Source organism: Aplidium turbinatum, chromosome 5 (assembly GCF_918807975.1).
Source record: "Aplidium turbinatum chromosome 5, kaAplTurb1.1, whole genome shotgun sequence".
In the NCBI taxonomy this organism is placed as follows: domain Eukaryota; kingdom Metazoa; phylum Chordata; class Ascidiacea; order Aplousobranchia; family Polyclinidae; genus Aplidium; species Aplidium turbinatum.
In genome coordinates, this window is record NC_137476.1 from 11398914 (window position 1) to 11420842 (window position 21929).

The window sequence follows — 21929 nt, forward strand, 5'->3', positions numbered from 1 at the left end:
TCCTTGTCACAGATCGCAATTTCTTTGCAGGCATTTTCCCTGAACCTTTTTTCCGTGTATCCGTAAACTTTCTCCGGCAATCACGGTGGACCAACACTTTGCCAATGTGAAATAATTGCAGTATGAAATTTACTTTTAAATGAGCACCAACACAAACAATAATTTTATAAAAATTAAATAATTCAGTATTTGTACATCCGCCATTTTTTTCAAACTGAAACAATTTCAAAATTTTTTTTTTGGTCATTGTACACAATGAACAGAACCAATGTGCAAAACTTCAGCTTTACACCAGTTAAGTCAAGGTAAAAGCCTTCAACGACTGGACTATATGTGAGTGATAGTACATGTTGCACTATGCTCTTTAAAAAGTTTCTAAAGTGAAAAAGCTTTTTCCAACATGTTTGCCATTTAAACAGCAAGGTTTTATTAGTAGAAAGCATGCTTCAAAGTTTAAGGGCAAGATCTTCCGTAGTCCGACTCTGAAGCGCTGTATTGAGATTTATTTACATAAAACACAAGAGTGGCGAAATAATTAAATGCAAAGGAACTTTACAATATTTTCGATATCAAAATAAAAACATTAACGAAAATAAGTAAACTGTAACATTCTGTTGTGCAAAGCTGTAGAGACATGGAGCAACACAGCCCAAGAATTGTTTTAATTACACTGGCAGTAACTGGGGTCAAACCAGTATACCTATGTCAGCAATCAGCGTGGTGTCTTTGCCAAGTGATACTGGAACAGAAAATGAAACTTAAAGCCGGCTGTCTGAACTAAAAAAAAACATACTCCACTTCAACAAACAATTAAAAAAAACTCTAGTATGATAGATAAATGACTTCTTGCATATGACTTTCAGTTTCAGTCACATATGTGTTTCGTCGACTTAGAAAAGGCATTTGACAGAGTACCAAGGAAAGTGATGGAGTGGGCAATGAGGAAAAGAGGTATACCGGAGGTATTAGTGAGAGCTGTGATGTCTATGTATGAGGATGCAAGAACAAAAGTGAGAGTTGGATCAAATTATTCAAACGAGTTTTTTGTGAAGGTTGGTGTACACCAAGGATCAGTTTTGTCACCTCTGATATTTGCTATTGTGGTTGACGTTGTAACTGAAGGAGTGAGGGAGGGCTTATTGAGTGAAATTTTGTATGCAGACGACCTGGTCTTGACAAGTAATAGTATGGAGGGACTGGAGAGAAAGTTTGAGAAATGGAAAGAAGCATTTGAAACCAAGGGTATGAAGGTGAATCTTGAAAAAACAAAAGTGATGGTGAGTGGAGCAGAAGGAACAGTTGTTGAGAGCAAAGTAGATCCCTGTGGAATATGTGGCAAGAGAGTGATGAGAAATTCAATGCAATGCAAGGAATGTGGAAAGTGGGTACATGCAAGATGTGCTAATGTCAAGAGAGCCGCAACAAGATTGGCGAAGTGTTTTGTTTGTGGGAAATGCAGTAAAGGAAGGAATGAAGTGGAAGGCCATGATGATGAGTTCTGCCATGGCATAGAAACAGTGACAGACTTCTGTTATCTGGGTGATCGGATAAATGGAAGTGGTGGATGTGAAGCAGCGGTGACAACAAGGGCAAGATTGGGCTGGGCAAAGTTCAGGGAATGTGGGGAAATGTTGTATGGCAGAAAATTCTCACTAAGGATGAAAGGGAAAGTATATCGGAGCTGTGTGCGGCCTGCAATGCTATATGGTAGCGAGACATGGATATTGAGAGAGAGTGAACTGGCAATCCTGAGAAGAACGGAAAGGTCAATGGTGAGAGCAATGTGTGGGGTGAAAACGAGAAGGGAAAAAAGGACTGAAGAATTGTTGGATATGCTAGAGATGAGAGAGACCATAGACCAACTGGCAAGGGCAAATGGAGTAAGATGGTATGGACATGTGATAAGGAGGAAGGAAGGAAGTTTTCTTAGAAAGGCACTAGATCTAAAGGTGGATGGAAAGAGGAAACGCGGTCGTCCAAGAAGAACGTGGAAACAACAAGTGAAGAATGAATTTAAAAAAGTCGGACTGAAGGAGGAAGATGCAAGGGACAGGGTGAAATGGAGAAAAGGGATTAAAACAATTGCTGCGCGGAAACAATCGGCCACCCCCACTAGTGGGGAACAAACCGACGATGGATTATGATGATGAACATGCTCAACAAAACCACCCTTTTTGCATTCGTTTTGTTTGTAATTATCCCATCCAGCAAATCAGCCATTTTCTACATTGATACAACGTCTGCAGACGCTGAATGGTTGCTTCCTTGGTTGGGATAACTAAAGATGGCCGGATTATTGAGAATACCAACGAAACAAGAAAAGGGAGACACACAGACAGTGAAAGTAAACTTTGGCATGCTAAACAAGAAACAACTACGAGTTCGATAGAAGATGTTGAATAAACAGAAAGTAAGATTTTTACAGTTTGGTTCATGCCAAAGCTTTGGTATGCTCAACAAAGTAGTCGTAAAAGTTTCTACCCTACGAGAAACGTTTTCGTTGACTTTTTAATTTAAGTGAATTTTCTGTTTTCTTCACTCACAGAATGTCACCACCAAGCTCACAATATTCCTCTTCTACATGGGTTCAACGCAAAATCAACTAATTTTATTCCTGGCAAGTGGCAACCGATGAAAGCAACCAGGGACAACGGCAATCAATTTCAACAAGCAAATCAGCCTCCTTGCAGACGTTAAATTACTGTCAAAAAAGGGTGATTTTATGTTTGCATTTATAGATTTACGAAAACGTAAAATTGTTGGAAACAACTAACTTCGCAGTACCGACGTGACAATGCCATGCCAATAAACAAACCGTGCTACAGAAGTTTGTTTCGATTTTATCCGAAATCTAATGAATTGGGCATTAATATGATAATACTAAGTTGGCTTTAGCCATTACTTGCGTTGCAAATTGAAGAAGTACAAATATGCGCGGTCTGAATCAAAAACTGTAATGAACTGAACTAAACACGCATTCAGTAACACAGCCAGCAAAGTTCGTCTTTTTTACATTGATTTAACATCTGAAAGCGATAAATCAATGTAAAAAAATACGAATTTTGCTGGCCAAAAGTTTGCTTTCGCATTCATGAAACCAAGCTTTACAGAGAGGCAGAGGTTTCAACACATTTTATTGACGTCATCGTAATTTCGTTTCATTCACTTCCTCACAGGTTTGACCACGTAAGCAAGCAACGGAAGCTGACTGGCTTGACAAGAACTATCACGTTGCACATATAGCAGCATACCTCAGCAGAACAAGAAAGCAATCGCTTTCTAAATATCACAACCTGAACCATTTACGCTGTTTTCGTTTGCTATCATCAATAGTACTAGCGGGATAAGTTTACCAAGCATCTGGACTTAATCAATACCAAAATAAAAGGATTTTTTTTTAATGACTTTACTTCTAAGGACTTCATTTTTAACGATAAATGTTGTGTGTTTCAAAAGCTTTTGTTTCTGTGGTACAAATTTTGTTCGTACAAAATTAGTGCTATACATACTGTGTGCTACCAAGCCTTAAATGGAAACAAATCGGCACCTCTTACAAAACCTCAGAATTATGATGAATACAACTGTATGTCACATGCCAAACAATCAGAAAGTCTGCATAAATGAAAAGTAACTTTTATTTTAAACAAAAAGTTGAAAATTTAGCTCTGAATAGGCCGTGTGGATGAGAATTATTCAAATCTTTGAAGCTTTGCATCCAACGCAACCAACTTTAGCTCGGGTCCACGACATGCCACGTATTAGGCTTGTTTTAAAGTGAGTTTCTGCTGCGTCAAACCTTGCCAAAATACTTCAAAGAAATCAACAGTGACTCCTTCACATGAAGAGGTGGTGTGCAAGGCACGTGATAAGCGTTCGAAGAAAAAGAGATCGTGATTCTAATGTTAACAACAGAGCAATTGAAGTATCGGAATGTACCCTTGGCTTTTAACGAAACCAACAATTTTTAACAACAGCCGCTCGATATTTACAATTTAGATTAGCGTCATGGTTGACTCACCTCCCGGGGAAAACAGCTGCCGTGTCGTAGGTGTTATCTCCGCCAGTGTTTTCAGCGGCGGCAGACCACTGGTTTGGGTATGAGATTGAATCGTACGCGGCGTCTTCCACACCAGCTCCTGATCCAAGGTTTAACTGACTGTACTCTGAGGCCAAAGCACCACTCATACCGTTTGGTCCGAGAGCTTCAGAATAAGTGGCTTCCTCGACAAAACTATGATTGCTTTTGCTTGGTTTATTCGCGCTTGTTCCCGAGCCTTTCACCATATTCAAAGCTCGTTTTTGCTTCTTTTTGCCACTTTCTTGGGATTGTTTCGGGTTACTTTTACCTTAAAGTGGAAAAGGTGTCTGTTAGTTATAAATACCACTACAGGAAACACGCGATGATGTCAGTGGAACAGACCAATTTAGAAAAGAATTACATAGACTTCATACACACGACGCTAACAAGCATGAGTAAAATACACAACTTGTATGGACTGCTATACCGTTTGCTATAGCCGAAAGCATTGGGGTCGATGTTTTACTGAAGTAAGCCAATTCTAGGGTGCGAGAATTTCCAGCTAATTCCTAAAGCAATTTCAACAAGTTGCCAAATTTCAGCCTAAACGATTTTAATGCACTATTTGTGGACCCGCATGTCAGTCTGTCGTGCAAAATTCTGCGCATTATTGAATTTGGCTGTCATTGCATAACGTTGGCCAAACGCCCTAGAAGACACACAGCCTTCTAATTTGACGCCTGCAATTGCCGAGTGAGATGGCGGTTGGATGACGCAACGGATAAGACGTTTCTAATTATGCAAACCTGGTTCGACTCCCGGCTCAAGCTCATTGTTGAAAAACACCGCTCACCTCTACCTAGGGTGTAATAAATTGGGTGGGCATAATTTCTGCAGGAAAGACGGCCGAGAGAAAGAAACTGGCCACTCTACTCTCTTTAGTGCTAAAGGCTTAGTTACTTAGTACAATGAGAACCTTATCTTCTCATACCCGACACTTGAATCAAGTATGGGACCACCTTTATCTTTTAATTGCCGAGTTAATAGGTAAACGTTAAAGTAGCCTAATTGTACAAAATATGAACTGCGTCGGCAAAAAAATGCATATTGCCAAAAGTCGTAACAGACTTTCCAGACAAGCTCGTTACTCAACGTTAAATAGACGAGCTAAAATTGCCACAGCACGATCAGACTCACAACCTTTGTTACAAGACATTTGACGTAGCCGACTTTTTGGAATTTGAACAAAGGTAGCTTGTGTATTCGCGCAAACAAAGTTGTTAATATTAAAAAAACACCGAGGGGCCAGACGTATCTCGCCTCCTTATGTCTCAGACACGAGGGGCACCGCCCCCCTGCCCCGCGTAACAGGGTTGATCTCTAAGTGGTCAAAACTGGTTTTGACCACTAGGCGGTTTAAACCTGGTTTTAACCGGTAAAAACTAGGTTTAAACCGGTCAAAACCCAGAAAAATATTTTTATGCAGTAAAACTAAATGGTCGGCTACCTGGGCTATGGGCTATTTAGGAAATATAAAAGCAGTTGTGAGTTGTGACCATTTTGATATGCAGGCCTCGAAATAGCTGGCGGCCATGGCCGCCTGAACTTTCATTAATGGCCTCCAATACCGACCTGTCAGGCAGCCACAGATGGCTGCCTGTAAAATTCGTACGAAAGATTATATTTATCTTAGATTTTTCTCTTGTTTCAGCACCGCCAAAAACAAGACATCAAACAGCGCTAAGACTACTACCTTAATTACATGTCGTGCTACGTCTTATGTGCTACGCAACGGGAGGGCAAATGTTGCGCAAATTTTATGGCAAAATTGATGGCAAATGTTTTTCATAAAAAAAAAATATGTTGGAATAAATTCTTGTACTTCAGTTGGCTGTGCAAATGGTTCATCGTTCTAATTTATCAGAAACCTATTTTTAGAATTTGAATTTTCTCAATAATTAAAATAACCAACTGATTGAAATATCAAAAATAAACAGAGAAATTGAATATTTTTTGTTCCAAATCCAGCATTTAGGTTATTGTTGATCAAAACAAAATATAGTTGAACATCATTACTAAACATGGAGGCTAATATTTTTAATTCAATTGAAAAGCAACTTGATTCATACACTAAAAGGGTTTTGACCAGTAATAGGTGGTCAAAACTGTGATCGGTTTAAACCGATCAACCCTGCCGCGTAACCGACGCTTATGGCTGAAAGTATAAACTATTTTAAGATCCAATACGTACGCACGCAAACACTACATCCCATTAGACAATTGAAGAAAACAAGCCGACCAATTTCAGCTTTTAGATATCAAACAATGTCTGATGCTAAAGAGTTGCTACCTGTTTGCGGGAAGGACTTTGTCTTGGCGTGTGGCGGAGAGCGTAATTGGAAGGGTTCGTTATAAGTGTAATCATCGGGCTTGCTTGGTGAAGTTCCTTTCCGAACGTCTATCGGATCAGCATAAAGACTGGTGGATGGAGGAACACGAGGTGACGAAGGCACAGCGTCATTGGTGGCAGGGTATTTGTTGTGTGTCCCTTTCACCAAACTTGACGTGCTGGAAGTGCCTACACACACAGATGTCGATATGAAAGTGAGTTGTTTTTATGCCTCTTGCTGCTTCAAAGTGTTGTATGTGCGACGTGCAAATAAGATTCAATGGTAATTTAGTACTGATTAAAAAAATCAAAAGCAAATTGCTAAAACATCACCGTTCATACTGAATATTCATATACAGCAGTAACACCTGTACGGAAGGAAAGAAATCAATTTTCAAAATCGTGTATAACTTTGTTTTATGGGTTTAGTTAAGTTTGAATCTTGGAAACAATTTGTAGAAAGCAGGCTCTTAAAGGCGAGAAGACTTACATGGCTCATAGCAAGCACAAAAGCGCTTTGGTTTACATAAGAGACCAACACAGCTATGGAGGAACGAGAAAGCCAAAATTCATCAGACTAGCATGTTGACTTTAATCACTTTACAAAAACCTACTTTCAGCTCTTGACCGTGAAGCGCGACTTTTCACGTTGTTTTCAACTTCTTGGAATATTTCATTATACTGGTCCGTTATGAAGTAAAACATTCCTGAACAAAAACGATCATTTTAATTACAACTACCCCACAATACCACTTTGAGCTACCAACCCTGGCAATTTGAACATAGCCAAGTTTAGCATATTTAGCTTTTTACAAAAGGCTTGCAGTCACACCCAATGCCCTCCAGCTTAAATCGACGCGTAATGTGGTAAGAAATCAAACTGCGAGATCTAATATTCCTGTTTCAGGTTCATATGCTCAAATCAAGCATCAACAAGAGTGATTGTAGCGCGTCTCAAACAAAGCCTCATGAATTCTTGCAGTTTAAAATTGAGCACATGTTGCATTCCCACCCTAGTACTGATGAGAGGTCAGAGACTAAAGCTTCCGGACTTAATAATATCTACCCCACAGGATCAATGTTCTACAGCCTACTGCCAACCGAACGGTTATTGGTACACAGCAGTGAAGAGGTAACCCACTCTTAAAGAAGGAAGTTTGTGGCAATGTTTAAGATCCTTTAAAAAGTATATTTCGGAGTAAACTTTTGGCTATATGTTAAATTTGGCATTGTTTTCTATGCACCCGATTCAGAATTGTTTTAAGATATTAAAGAATTTTCATAGACTTCCTTGATCCCATTTTCAATGTGACCCGTGTGATTAATTCACATACAATGATAATGCTTTCAAACGTTCTCCGTTAAAAATTGACGATTGATCACTAAGCATTGCTGAAGCTTCGCACAACACTGCAAGAAGTTTCTTGGGAATATCATTATTTGCATGCAATGTTGGTGAAATGTTTGCCCGGAACATTTCTACAATCGCTTTCAAGTCATTATTTAGTGCAAGCCGATGATTGAAATACAAATTTACTTTCAACTGATACGCAGTTTTAGAATTAGTGCAAACAAGGCGCTATTGATTGCTATTGCTTGTTCAACGCTATTCGCTGATAAGCAGCTGAAACTGACAAGCTAATCCAGACCAGCAGTCGTTTGTTCTTAGCCGTGAGACAGTATTCTTGTACTCCAAGTAGTTTCAAACAGTGTTCATAGCAACTTCAACCATATTTCCATGGTAGCTTAAATGCTATGTTACTATCATTTCTTTTACCAGGTCCAATTGATTAAACGAATGTATCCAATATCCACAATATTGAGTTGTTATATGTTGGCAGTATGTCGGTGATTATGCTACTGGACTGGTTGATCTGATTAATCATCTGCTTTTGCTTCTCGCCCTACTTCGCATCTTGTTTCATCGGCAAACACAATTTTGTAAATCAGTGACTCCAAACACTTTCGTTTTGCTTTTAAAGATTAACGACAATTTCTATATTTTAAAGAAAAGTTTAACCTTTCTTGTGCAATGTTGTGACGAATGAAATGATTGGATAATGAAAAACTATATCATCATCAGCCGATTATTTTCATCCCTTTATCTTATTCTGTCCATCGCATCTTCGGCCTTTAGTCCGAAACTGTCTGACCACTGCAAACTATGCCTTCTTCTGTTCCATTCACCATCACTTGTTTTTTTTCAAGATTTACCTCCAGTCCATACCCTTAGTCTCAAATGCTTCCTTGCAAACCAAACAGAGAAGTGAACAATGACCTTTATACTTAAATGTGCTGTAGCTTTTGAAACGCACTTACTGTATATTTCAAAGCAAGCGTAATTTTTGCAAAGTAAGCTTCCACACACAACTCCGACTCATGGCCGGAGCCACGATTACCTCGGATCAAAACACCGGAGGCTTTTCCATCACAACAACTTGGTCAAACTATTGGTAGAAACAGTTCACTGATTCAACTCAGCAGGTACACTTATAAGTGCATTTTCGTTAGTCATGTAGGCCTACAGTTTCCAACTTGACGTGTCAAAAGATGCTCACACTGAAACTCAAATAAGATTTTCAAAACTAACATAAGACACAGTAAGAATATAAAAATAACAACGTTTGGAAGCTCAAAACATAGATCTTTGACTAAGGGAAAAGTTTGACATAAACGATGAAATCGCTTCACACCACTAGCATACAATCAATATTTCTTTTTTAGGACATAATATCTGTTTTTGTACAATCCGGAAACGCTTTTGTTGATTATGAGCACACAGCTTTTTTCACACATCTCCTTTTGACTTGCTTCCCTTCTCAGCCACTAAACCAACACTCTTTTTTTACACTGACTTACCAGACGTTGAATCCATGCAAAAACGACTGGCTTACTAGCTGGGTTACTGCCTTACAGAGAGATTGTTCGTTTTTGCTTGTTTGAAGATTGCGTTTATAACACGAAACGTTAAAATTAAAGCAAACATGTTTCTTCAATTTAAGTTTTCATCTTACAAAACCTAATTTTTAGTTAGAAGATTCAATAAAAAAATTAACCAAATTTTTACCTGGACCAGATGGGCATCTTCTCCCTGCTTCAATAGAGAATTCCTGCTTATCTCGTCCATACCTACAAGACAATGGTTTGATTTATATCTTGTACAATGTATTCACTGTAAAAGCAATCAGACAAAATACGAATTGCAACGTTCCAATGCAAAGGAAAACCTCCAAAATCCGTTTCAACTTTGACTAAAACTTAAGTCAAATAAAGTTTTAAAAAAAATGAAAAAGGACAAAAATTAAAAAAAAAATCTGGCAACAGTGAAGCCGGAGTCGTATGTTTTTCGCTCGACTTCACAGCCCTGGTTGTTGTATGAGGCATTGAACCCAAAAATCAAAGTTCTTCTCTTCACCTGTAACCAGAAATTGACATCACTATATGTTTTAAAGGCATACTTTCGAAGAAGGTGTAGTGGCCACTTTATAACGGGATTGTTTGTTTCTTTGTCGACAAGTTCAATGTCATCAGAGGACACAGATAAATGGTACACACCATCCAAATTCAATTTTATTGTACATTCACTTGGCTTCATTTGAACTTCGTACACTATTAAAACAAATGTGATGCTTATTAACTGTAATCTCTGTGCAGCATGCAAAACAGCTAAAACATGGCCAATAGCAGCAAACACAATAGAAAATGTCAAAGTTCACGAAATAACACCCAATAAATGCAGTTATTTGTTTGTGGGTTTAGAATATCAGCAGACATACGTAGACAATTTAGAATGTCAAAGAGAGTCACATCATAAAGTATTGAATCCTAACACAAGATAACAAACGTTTTCTTTCAGTCATCGTTGTTGTTCTGACTGGGTTTCTTATTTTTTTGTTTGCAATCGCTTCATACATTTTCAACCAACAATAGTTTACATGTAATCAATTAAGTTTGCATGTGAAAATGAAAGCAGAAGCGCAAATTTATGGCTGCTGATTAACCCGACATAGATTAGGTTCCATTTAATTTCTTTATGGCTAAGAGCGTGTCGTTGAGTCACCTGTAACGAGTTAACTTATGGATGTCTTGTTTAATGTTTATTTCAGAACAGATGTTTTAAAAGCTACAAAAGTTTAAAACTCTATTTGAGCATTAAGTTGTTTTATTTTTTTATCGAATAAACACGTTAAAAAAACAATAGATAAAAATGACACACCTTTAATTATTCCTGATAGGACACATTGTGGGTCCACGTCTTTTAGGCGCTGACAGTTAGGCGCTGGTCTAATAGGCGCGCACACTGTGGCGTCTGGATATTTAGGTGCGGAGCACTAGGGCGCCCGTTCATTTAGGTGCTATTCCTAGTAAAGTCTGTAAATTGTATCAGCTTGGCAGGTAGGTAGGGGCGTAGGGCAATGCTTTTCACACAAAATATTATATTGAACAGGAAAATATATTGTTTTGTTAATGCGTGTGCGTTGTTGGTCATGGCTTCAGTGAGTGAAGTTGCTTAAACCGGCAATGCTTTTTCACACAAAATGTTATATTAAACAAAAAAATATATGGGTGAAGCTGCTTGAACCGAAAATGCTTTTCACACAAAATGTTATATTGAACAGAAAAATATGTTACGGCTTCCGTGAGTGAAGCTGCTTAAACCGGCAATGATTTTCACATAAAATGTTATATTGGACAGAAAAATATGTTGTTTTTTTAATGCGCGTGTTCAGCATGTATTTGTTGTTAGTCCAGGTTTGCGCCGGCAAAAGCTTTATCAATAAATTGTTCAAGTTTCCGAACATGTATGAGTTCACTTTTAGTTAGGTCAAATAATAAATAAACATCAGTAAAAAATGTACCGTAGGCTGTACTCAAGCGGGCGGTAGGCTTGAGTGAAGAGTAACTTAGTTTTCCGTCAAAACCCGGACTAGGTTTAATAACGAGCGAAGTCTCACCATTATGCTTGCAACTTGTAGCCAAGGTGTAGCCTATATGCCCTGTAGAAATGTATTCATGTGAACAGTAGTAGAGCGTCTTACGCGTTCTCGTCACATGGCCAATCCATCCCGAACAGAAGTCATTTATATTTAATCTAAATTACCAGACATTTTTCACACAAATCTGTTGTATTTACGCGGTAAAAACATGTCATGTGATCGACGTAGACGCACAATCTTGACATCAAATGAAAGCATACACCTTCAGCTATCCGAAGATGCAAAGCTTTGCAATAAAATTTAAAACATTGTATGTACAACTAGCAACTTTCCAAACGGTATTTTTCTAATTTCTAAAAAAATTAAAAATTGGTAGAAAAGTGTACTTCATTATAATCTTTACTACCCAAGCATGATAAAATAATTTGAAAATATATGTAGTATAATCGAATGCCAAAACAATTCTGCACATGACAAAAAAAATACTTCGTTTCTGCGCGCAATGCTTTAGGAGGTACAGCAGAATGATTATGGAGAAATTTGGAAAATTTTAAGCAAAAAGTTTACGTAATTTAGCCTACAGTCTTTTTGATCGAGAAATTCCAAAGTAAGGGGTTGCCTAGCCAGTTTTGACTGCCAATTCCAATAAGTGAAAGAAAAAAAATCCACTGTGTCCCCATCTTTAAGAAGTCCTCATCCGATAACTGCACCGCCAAAATTTTTTTTTTAATTAGTTAAAAAAGGACAGGCAAAGACTATGGATCTGCCATCATTTACATTATTTTTTTTGCTTGAAATAGGCTACCTTTTGACCTTGGACGTAGGGATACTTCCTTGGTCATCATGGCAAAAATCCCAAGACGTGTGTATACGTCCGTGGTCGCAAAAGAGTTAACTAAAAAGTGAACTCAATAACGTTCGGAAGCTTGAATAATTTATTGATAAAGCTTTCACCAACGCAAACTTGGACTAACAACAAATAAAACAATAATAAATCAATAAAACAACAATATATTTTTCTGTTCAATATAACATTTTGTGTGAAAAGCATTGCCGGTTTTAGCAGCTTCACTCACTGAAGCCATGATATAATTTTCTGGCAAGCTACCAAGCTGATACAATCTACAGACTTTATTAGGAATAGCACCTAAATGACCGGGCGCCACAGTGCTCCGCACCTAAATATCCAGACGCCACAGTGTGCGCGCCTATTAGACCAGCGCCTAACTGTCAGCGCCTAAAAGACTTGCTCCCCACATTGTTGTGTCAAAAAACGTTGGAAATACTTTTTTACTCATTAGTTTTAGTATGGTCAAATCATGGCGACCTAGGAGCACATGCCATGGCAACGATAGCGGAAAAAATCGCTAGTAGTAGTTGATAAATATAGTCTCAAGTGGTGAATATTTAGTGAGATTTTAAGCTACTTTTGTGCTATGGTTACCCCATGCAAATAAAGGACTAGATTTTGGGACTTGTCTTGAAAAATTGTAGAGCATCTGGCAGCACTTGCAATAGGGAAAGATCTGTCATTTTTTTAATATATTATTAGAATTTTTACATTGAATTGAGATTTTGTCATCACACTTTGGAGATTTGGTTTCTCAAAACTATCATTTCAAGGAGACATATTATAATACATTTAGCCTAGAGTTCAAAATCAAAATTACATCGGCCTCCAGTCATTATACGTTCGCACGTTGATGAGGCCTGTGTGTGTAGATAGCCATGGTTTATATAAATACATTATATCCGGTTGTGTTGTTTGGTGGTATATATTTCTGATTCTTTTGACTCACAATTTTTTTCTGCTAATTTCTGCTAACGTCGTAAAAGTATGATGCATGGTTTGTCCTCCACATGAGTTATAAGCAGTGAGTGGGTAATTAAAAAAGCTATACATATTATGCTTTAAAGAATGACTGCATAACTGAATTAGTCGTGTGCAGTGTTTTAAGGCAACTGTGTTATGAATAACTAACAAACCTTGATCGTTTTCCATATAACCATTTTTTTCAGATACAATAGACCGAAGAGCTTTAAGCCACTGTAGTTTTTCTTTGTTCGTATCCCAGCTCAAAGTCTAAATATTTGTCATATGTTTATTAGAAGAGGTTTTCTAAATTGAACAGCTAAATGCCTCGTTCTAAAATTGATAAACTTTCTTTTTATTTGTCTTCCAGCTTTTATTTTTAGTAAAACTTTTCGAATTCAACTTTAGCGCTGATTTTTGGATACAACAGGATAATCAAGACCTTTGAGAAAGCTCTTTTTTAATTCTCATCCAAACTCCCCCCCATGTCCTAATAACTACCTTTTAGAAGTCCTGACTATATTTACAACGCTGTAAAAATTACCACATATTGTATTTACGTCACGTTTGTTTACGTAATTCAAGTTCAAATGTTTATACGCTATGTTACTAAAACTCGCTGACATGTTGCATTTGATAAATTCAAGACTTGTATTGTGGAGCTTTTGCCACACAAGTGTGGCTTTGTCAGTACACTACACACATGGGATCAAAACATTCTGACACAGCCGACCTGTCGCAGGGACATCTCACCGCAAGGTGCATCTGAGATGTCTCTGCAACAGTCAGAGGCGATGAGTTGTCTCGCGTCAGGTCAGAATGTTGTCACAGTGTCACACACCTATCATTTCAAAGTAGAAAGTTTAAAGCTCTGGATTAATAAGACTAATATGTACTGACAAACCTATAGAGGTTATTGAAGAAAAGTTTTTTTAAATGAAATGAAAAATCAGAGGTCTTAAAATAGCTTGCTGTATCCTAATATCGGGGTTAAAATTGAAATTAACACCTCCTTCCGACTTAGGGAAGTGGGATTGCAAACAATATCATTGTAATTGTTGCACACAGCCACACACTGCAGTGCAAGCAAGTCAGCAACAAATGCATCCATTACTTGTTGTTTTTCATCCGGCGGAAAGGTCAGCTTTATCGAGTGTTCATTTCTCTTGCCTTCGGTTGTTGTGTTGTCATTTACATTGGAACAATTTTCCAAACTGATTGTGGTGACATGCTAAAAATGAAAATTATGATATATGGGTAATTGAGTAACCTCAATAAACATTAAAAGAAAAATTTTGTTTATAGCAGAATAATTAAAAACAAAGCATAGTGCTTGGTTTAAAGTTAAATGGGTGATCTGATGTAACTTAGAAAAAAACCTTAAAAATTTGACTAAAAACTTAGACAAACATAAATGTGCAAACAAAGAAAGCACATTTGTTGTTCAAGATATAATTAAGTTGCTTTTATAAATATTTTGAAGTAGGCTATCATGACTGGCGTACAAGTAATAATTTTAATATCAACACCAAAACGAGCTACAGAAGCACTACATACTATTTCAGAAGCTTAGAATCAATGCTCTTAATGTCATTATAAACAAAATCATAGAGTAATTGTATATAATATATATTAACGAAAACAATGACATTGTGCAACAAAAATAGTGTGATGCTGTATAAAAAATGGTGATCTCACTACATTTACTTACCTTAACCAACTGTTTATAAAATAAATCATTTGAAATTGAAGAGCAGTTTGAAAGTTAATCATAAACCACATTTGAAAAAGATTATAAATTCATTTGAGTGCACTTATAGTACTGAAACAGTCCTTACTTTTCGGTTGTTTTTTTGTCTTTTATCAAAACTTTCTCGATTGTCATACATTTCCAACCTTGGTTGTCCATACAATGAATACTTGTACAGAACTGCCCATCTTTTAATCCATTTCTGTGGGAATAGATAGATTGACATGTGAGATATGTCTCACATATCATACAACTACACTTAAATAGGATTAATTAACTATTTATATATACATCATATATATGTAAAACGCAAGTGGAGGGTCATAGAAAACAAGGGAGCACGTCTTTTAGGTGCAGAGAGTTGGGCGCCAGTCAAATAGGCGCACACACTGTGGCGTCTAGATATTTAGGTGCGGAGCACTGTGACGCCCGGTCATTTAGGTGATATTCCTAGTAAAGTCTGCAGATTATATCAGCTTGGCAGGTCGGGCATGCTTTTCACACAAAATGTTATATTCAACAGAAAAATATATTGTTGTTTTAATGCGCGTGTTCGACATTTATTTGTTGTTAGTCCAGGTCTGCATCAGCGCCTAAAAGACGTGGACCCACAAGGAAGACCTAGGAAAACGTGGAAAAGGCAAGTTGAGGAGGAAAGCAGCAAGGTGGACTTGACAAGAGAGAACATGTTAGACAGATCGATGTGGATACAGGATGTGAAAGCGATTGCGGCACTTGGAGGTGAATTTGGCTACCCTCGGACATCACCGGATTAAAACTGGACTACTAGGCCTACTACATATATAGCAATTGATTGTAAATTAACCCATGATTTGTTCAAGATGATTGCTTCAAAAATTATTTATACTGAAGTTGTTAAGTTACTAACGTGCAAATGCAGCTGATTGGTTTAATATTGAAACAAACGAAAATGATCTACAAACAAACACCAAATATAAATTTTTATGTAAAATTGTATTATAATCTATGTAAAACGGGTTGGTATATGTTTTAAAAAAAAGCATATACATACACAGTATGCTTAGGTGTCAATTATGCAAGAGGTGCCCTCTTGGGTCTGAGACAGAAAGGGGCGAGATAATTCAGGCTTTCTCGTTTTTAATACCATTTAAGAAAGCAGGGTTGAGAAAAACCCGGGATTTTTTAAAAAAGCCCAACCCGCCCGGGTTTTTTTAAAAAAACCTGGGTTTTTTTGGTTTTTTTTAAAAAAGATGCAAAAAAAGGTAGATTCATGCTTATTTCACCTCAAAACTACTTTTTACGAGTGAAGTGCCTTTCACTCACAGTACACGCTTGCATAACTCAATAAAATAATGCACTAGGGCTGTTGTTGCTTGAATGTTGCATCATCCATTAGTTTCAAGATCAAGTTGGATGTTGCATCATCCACTGATTTCTATACCAAGTTGATGCTACTGTGGTAGAAATCACATTATTGCATCATTTGTTTAGATTTGAAGGCAAGGAGCATTTATGCCATCATGTTTAAATATTTTTTATCATTTATATATATATTATATATAGTAATGGATGAGCAATTGAGCGATTGCGAGGCCAATTAGGCAAATGCTCTGAAACAGCCATGCGTTAGAATCCAGAATCTGTAATTGGTAAATAGCCTCCTAAATTGCATTTCACATCATATATACAGACTACAGTAGAGTAGTACTTTCACCAATTTAACTATAAGGCCTTCTTGCATAAATGAGTTTTAGTGTAGTATACACAAAGTGACATTACTTGATTTTTGTGTACTGTGCAATATCCACTGCGTTTTCAGTTTATTCTTGGAAATTACTTCACAATCACATCCTTAAGTCCTAATTTAAAGTTTGTTGTAAGTGCCTTGTAGTGTTTTTGTAAATTTTTTTAATTTTCCAATAAAAACTGGACAAATATGATGCTCTGGGTTTTTTTATGGGTTTTTTTGGGTTTTTTTACGTGGGTTTTATTAAAAAAACTCACCCGGGTTTTTTTGGGTCGGGTAAAATACCAACAACCCTGTAAGAAAGCATTAACAAATTCATCAGAAAACTGCCGGTTTTGCACAATGCACAGTTTGCGCAAATGCACAAGCGAAGCGACCCATTGCAAACAAAGAAATGGAAAAATTAAGCAACCATAGTTCAACTCTTAAAGAAGGGGATACGAAGTCGAAGACTTTTATTACGTCTGGCAATAGAAGGGCTTTTGTTAATCGTAAATAATCTGTGTTTATCGTAAAATGACAATTGGCACCGATAGTAGTTTAATAAATCTTGTTATGATAACTTGCATTGCCCTATTAGCATCAGGCCTGGATATTCACAGCATGCTCATGGTTGCTTGTTAATTCAACTACTCATATACCCGGAATGGCCCGTTTCGGTGAGTCCGATTCGGTGAGTTTGATCCCTTAACGGGGGATTTTTTCATTTTTTTTTAAATTATCGGGTACCGTAGCCTAATTATTATTGCCGTTTTAGTGTTAGGGGTTAGGAACTCACAGAATCGGACTCACCGAATAGTAGCAGACCCCATATACCTGCTTTACATCTAGCCTATTGCAAAGGCTTTGTTAAAAAAACAGCTTACTGGCAACTTTTTAACTGGTTTTGTAGACAACTATTCTTTGAATATGCTCTACGTAACATTTGCTAACTGTCTTCTGTAGCTCATTGTACCAGCTGCACTACAAAACTTTCTACGATTTTAAAAAGAACCACGTGTTTAAAGCACTACAAACTACCGCCCTGGTAGTGTCACGAGAATAAGGCAATCGCTGCGAGTCCTTATATCCCCTTCTCTAAATATCCCTGGGGCAACACATGTCAAGGACGACTCTCTATTCAGCGGAATTAAGTGGGTGAAATGAAAAACAGACAACAACACTTCAAGAATAAAGAGAAATGATGATTCAACTCTTTGAGTGTTTGCTTGAACAATGAACAGTGCACTTCAAAGACACAAGTCAAACCCGTGACGAGTTTGAATTGAATTTGTGAAATCATTTCACAGATACTGAAAAACGAAATTATCATATTTTTGCTGCAGCAAAATCATTGCAGACGTAAAATAACGTCAAATGTGAAAGCAAAAAATTTTGAACGTTTATTTTTTATGATTCTAGCTTGAGAAGTCAAAAGCGACACACCCAGTCACCCACCACCAACAGCAATATCCAATCTTTATTGCTAACAGTAACTTGCGTATAACTATTTTGACATTGTGTGACGTTTTCAGCAAAAAAATTGAAGTGAATGTTGAGAACCGGAACATAAAAGAGGAAATATTTACATTTCAATTGCTGGCTGACATCAACCCTTTTTAAAATAATTTAGTGTCTGCAGGTGTTAAATCAGGGTCCACGTCTTTTAGGCGCCGGTCAGATAGGCGCGCACACTGTGGCATCTGGATGTTTAGGTGAGGAGCACTGTGGCGCACGTTCATTTAGGTGCTATTCCTAGTAAAGTCTGCAGATTGTATCAGCTTGGCAGGTAGGGCAATGCTTTTCACACAAAATGTTATATTGAACAGAAAAATATGTTGTTTTATTAACGCGCGTGTTGAGATGAGGTGCGAGACAATGCTCTGCTACTCTTGATATTAGCACATCTCCACAGGACATTTGCTATGCATCCTGAATACAGGTTGCAGCCAGATGGAACTTTACTTAATCTGTTATCTTCCGCAATTACTTCTACTCGGGATGGATTGGTCGTGTGGCGAGTTCGTATGAGACAACGCTCTACTACATGAATACATTTCTATTTGCAATATGTTTTGTTTTGTTTTATCTTTATCCTGCATTGCGGGAAAGCGGACTTGAGCGCTATGCATCGGCGTACGCCTTCCGACGTACACCTGACCCACGCTGCAGCCGACGGCAATGTCTGTTTCCGATTGTCTACTCTACTTATGACTTAAATTTGGTACTACCCATTACTCGAAATCGATCACTAGGTAGAGGCAATTATCGTAAAGTTTCTTGCCCAGAGAAACAACAGCAAGTGCGGGTGGCTGGAGTCGAACATGCAGGCTCTCGACTGCGAGCCCAACGCGCTAACCACTCGGCCACGCTGCCATATGAATCCTGGCTACACGTTGCAAGCATAATGGTGCGACTTTGCTCGTTATTAAACCTAGTCTGGGTTTTGATGGAACACTAAGTTACTCTTCACTCTAGCTTACCACCCGCTTGAATATAGGCTACAGTATATTTTTTACTGATGTTTAGCGTAGTTATTATTTGACTTAACTAGAAGTGAACTCAGTCATGTTCGGAAACTTCAATAAATTATTGATAAAGCTTTCGCCGACGCAAACCTGGACTAACAAGAAATAAATGCCGAACACGCGCATTATAATACAATATATTTTTCTGTTCAATATAACATTTTCTGTGAAAAGCATTGCCGGTTTAAGCAGCTTCACTAACGGAAGCCATGGCATATTTTTCTGTTCAATATAACATTTTGTGTGAAAAGCATTGCCCTACCTGCCAAGCTGATACAATCTGCAGACTTTACTAGGGATAGCACCTAAATGAACGAGCGCCACAGTGCTCCGCACTTAAATATCTAGACGCCACAGTGTGCGCACCTATTTGACCGGCACCTAACTGTCTGCGCCTAAAAGACTTGCTCCCTTAAATCAATGCAAAAAATGTTGATTTTCTGACTGGGTTTCTACAAACAACACTGCTCAAAAATTTTTTGCACATTATTTGCCTATGCAAGTTGCCCTACACAATTCATATTTTGTTCGATTACTTCAATATTTACTTTGGCAATTGCAAAATTCAAGGGCTGCGTACCACTTATACGAGGAACGTGTGAAATAAAAATAGTCAACAATATTCAGACAACAAAAGCTGTTGTGCACTTTATTTATTCTCTTTATTTGTTTAGTGGTGATATTGTTGCTTGATTGACTGACGAATTAATGAACAACATGCACTGCATTGTATTTAAATTCTACATAAGCATGCAAAGGTTTTTACTTTGTGCCTTCCAGGTCCAGGGCATGTGGTAAATATCACACATTTACAGGCAAACTAAACAATGCGCAAAATAATACATAAACAATGCGCAAAATGATACATACCACATGATCATTACAGACTGACATGTCGATCCACAGATATATAGTAGATTATAATCAACAATCATTTATGCTGAAAATTGGCAACTTTGATAATTTGCTTTCAAAATTAGTAGGGAATTCTTGCACCTCTGAGCTTATTTTCGTAAAAATCAACACCTATCCAGTATGCATACTCTGATTGCCAACTTTGATGCAATAACATCATTTAACGGGTCTATTGAATAGTAGCATGATAAAAATCAATCAATAAATAGTTTATTTATCAAAAACAAAATATAAGAGTGACATAAAATAATGATACATATAATGCTTAAGTTTTGTTAATAATAAGTATACAATGAAATGAGACAATGGTCCACTAGTCAGTTGACACCCTGGAAAGAATAACTGAGTTACCGGTATGTAAAATAAATTATCAAGACAAATAACCTGTCTGATAAGCAATGAAATATCTTACTTTTCCCAGTGCTGCAGCTTTTAGATGATGAAGCACACCTGAATAGATTTCATCTTCCATAGCAGTGATACAGTATTGCTACAGACATACAGATCACCAAATAACAAACTTTCTGTGACATAAAAAACACAGTTTAGTAGCTGTTTGCCAAATTGGCAACATAGAGTGCACAACTGCACATAATAAACTAAACTCATTTTGGAGCTGGTCTCCAGTCTCCACCCTGGTCATAAATGCTATGATATATATATGTCAAAGATTGGAATCGACCAAGACACATATATACAGTAGAGTGAAGCGATCTGCAACTATTCGAAGAATATTATACATTTCAGAGAATCCGTTTCGGAGAAGCAATTCGGAAAAATACCAGTTTGGAGAAAGCCTTTTTTGGAGAATTCTAAAATTCCACAACGGCATCTGTTTATTTAAAGAAATTAGCTTATAATTGAGGTTAACCAACTAAAGTGTCAGCGAAATAGAAAAGAAAAAGTTATCAAACGGTGTTTTTTACATGTGCTAGCTAAATATGCTACTACTATAGTGAAATCGATTCTTAATAAATTACACTAAGAGATTAGATTGTTGTGCAGATGCCAGCATTTAATGAATGCAAAATAGCAGTACTCTCAAAATGCTGAAGAAACGATACTGTGGAAATACAATTATAATACAGTGACATAACCACCAAAAAAAAAAGTTGGTAAAGTCGTAATAGTTTAAGACATGCATGTCCAATTAGGCAGACTGAGATGGCTTGGTCACGTTGAGCGCAGCTGAGTCATTCCATTATAATTCAACACATTTTGAAGAAATTTTACACCACCATCTCTTAGATTTTCTTCATTTTTACATATTTGGTACATATTTTAGAATAATATTCATAAACCGGCTCGGTGGCTTAGTGGTTAGTGCGCCCGCCTCTGAATCGGTAGGCATGGGTTCGATACCTTGTCGGGTCATACCAAAGACTTTTTAAAAATGGTACTGAATCTAATTTCTGCTTGGCACTGAGTAATGGAGTGAATTCGGGTAATAATGTACTCAGTTGCGCCTCTATACGGTTGCATTGACACTGTCTGACTTTGTAAAGCGCTGAGGAGCAACGCATTCTGCGATGGACACAGCGCTATATAAAAACTAACATTATTATTATTTATAACTGTTGGAATTTTTTTGATACCTTGTGTCGTTTTCAAGTCATCGCAATTTAAAATTTTACATTTTTACCACTAGTGGCGCCATTGTGCGTGGGAATATTTTGGGAAAATGCTCTAAACTCACCATTTCTTGTCCAATTATGATGAACAAAGTGTCTATTCCCATGTTCTCATAGGTGAGGAATTCAATTATGCTATTAATATATCAAAAAAACAATTGCTTGATATGAAAATCCTCATGTTATTTTTTAAAAGTTCCTCAAACTTTAAGGCCCCCCCACTCCCCCATGATTGCATAA

The 21929-nt window shown here is 37.3% G+C and overlaps 1 protein-coding gene across 2 annotated transcripts in view; it reads right to left on the reverse strand.

Annotated features, from left to right (window-relative positions):
• Positions 1-20583, reverse strand: part of LOC145770207 (docking protein 1-like) — a 30911-nt gene extending 10328 nt beyond the window's left edge. For both annotated transcript variants that reach the window (XM_082581798.1, XM_082581797.1), the window contains exons 1-9: positions 20471-20583; positions 14996-15109; positions 14272-14388; positions 13331-13427; positions 9866-10016; positions 9475-9536; positions 7022-7114; positions 6369-6596; positions 4019-4346 (exon numbers count right to left, since the gene is read on the reverse strand). In XM_082581798.1, the coding sequence (XP_082437924.1) occupies positions 4019-4346; positions 6369-6596; positions 7022-7114; positions 9475-9536; positions 9866-10016; positions 13331-13427; positions 14272-14388; positions 14996-15109; positions 20471-20530 (1250 nt within the window). In that variant the 5' untranslated portion in view covers positions 20531-20583. The remainder of the gene's footprint in view (positions 1-4018; positions 4347-6368; positions 6597-7021; positions 7115-9474; positions 9537-9865; positions 10017-13330; positions 13428-14271; positions 14389-14995; positions 15110-20470) is intronic.
• Between the last annotated feature and the right edge of the window lie 1346 nt (positions 20584-21929).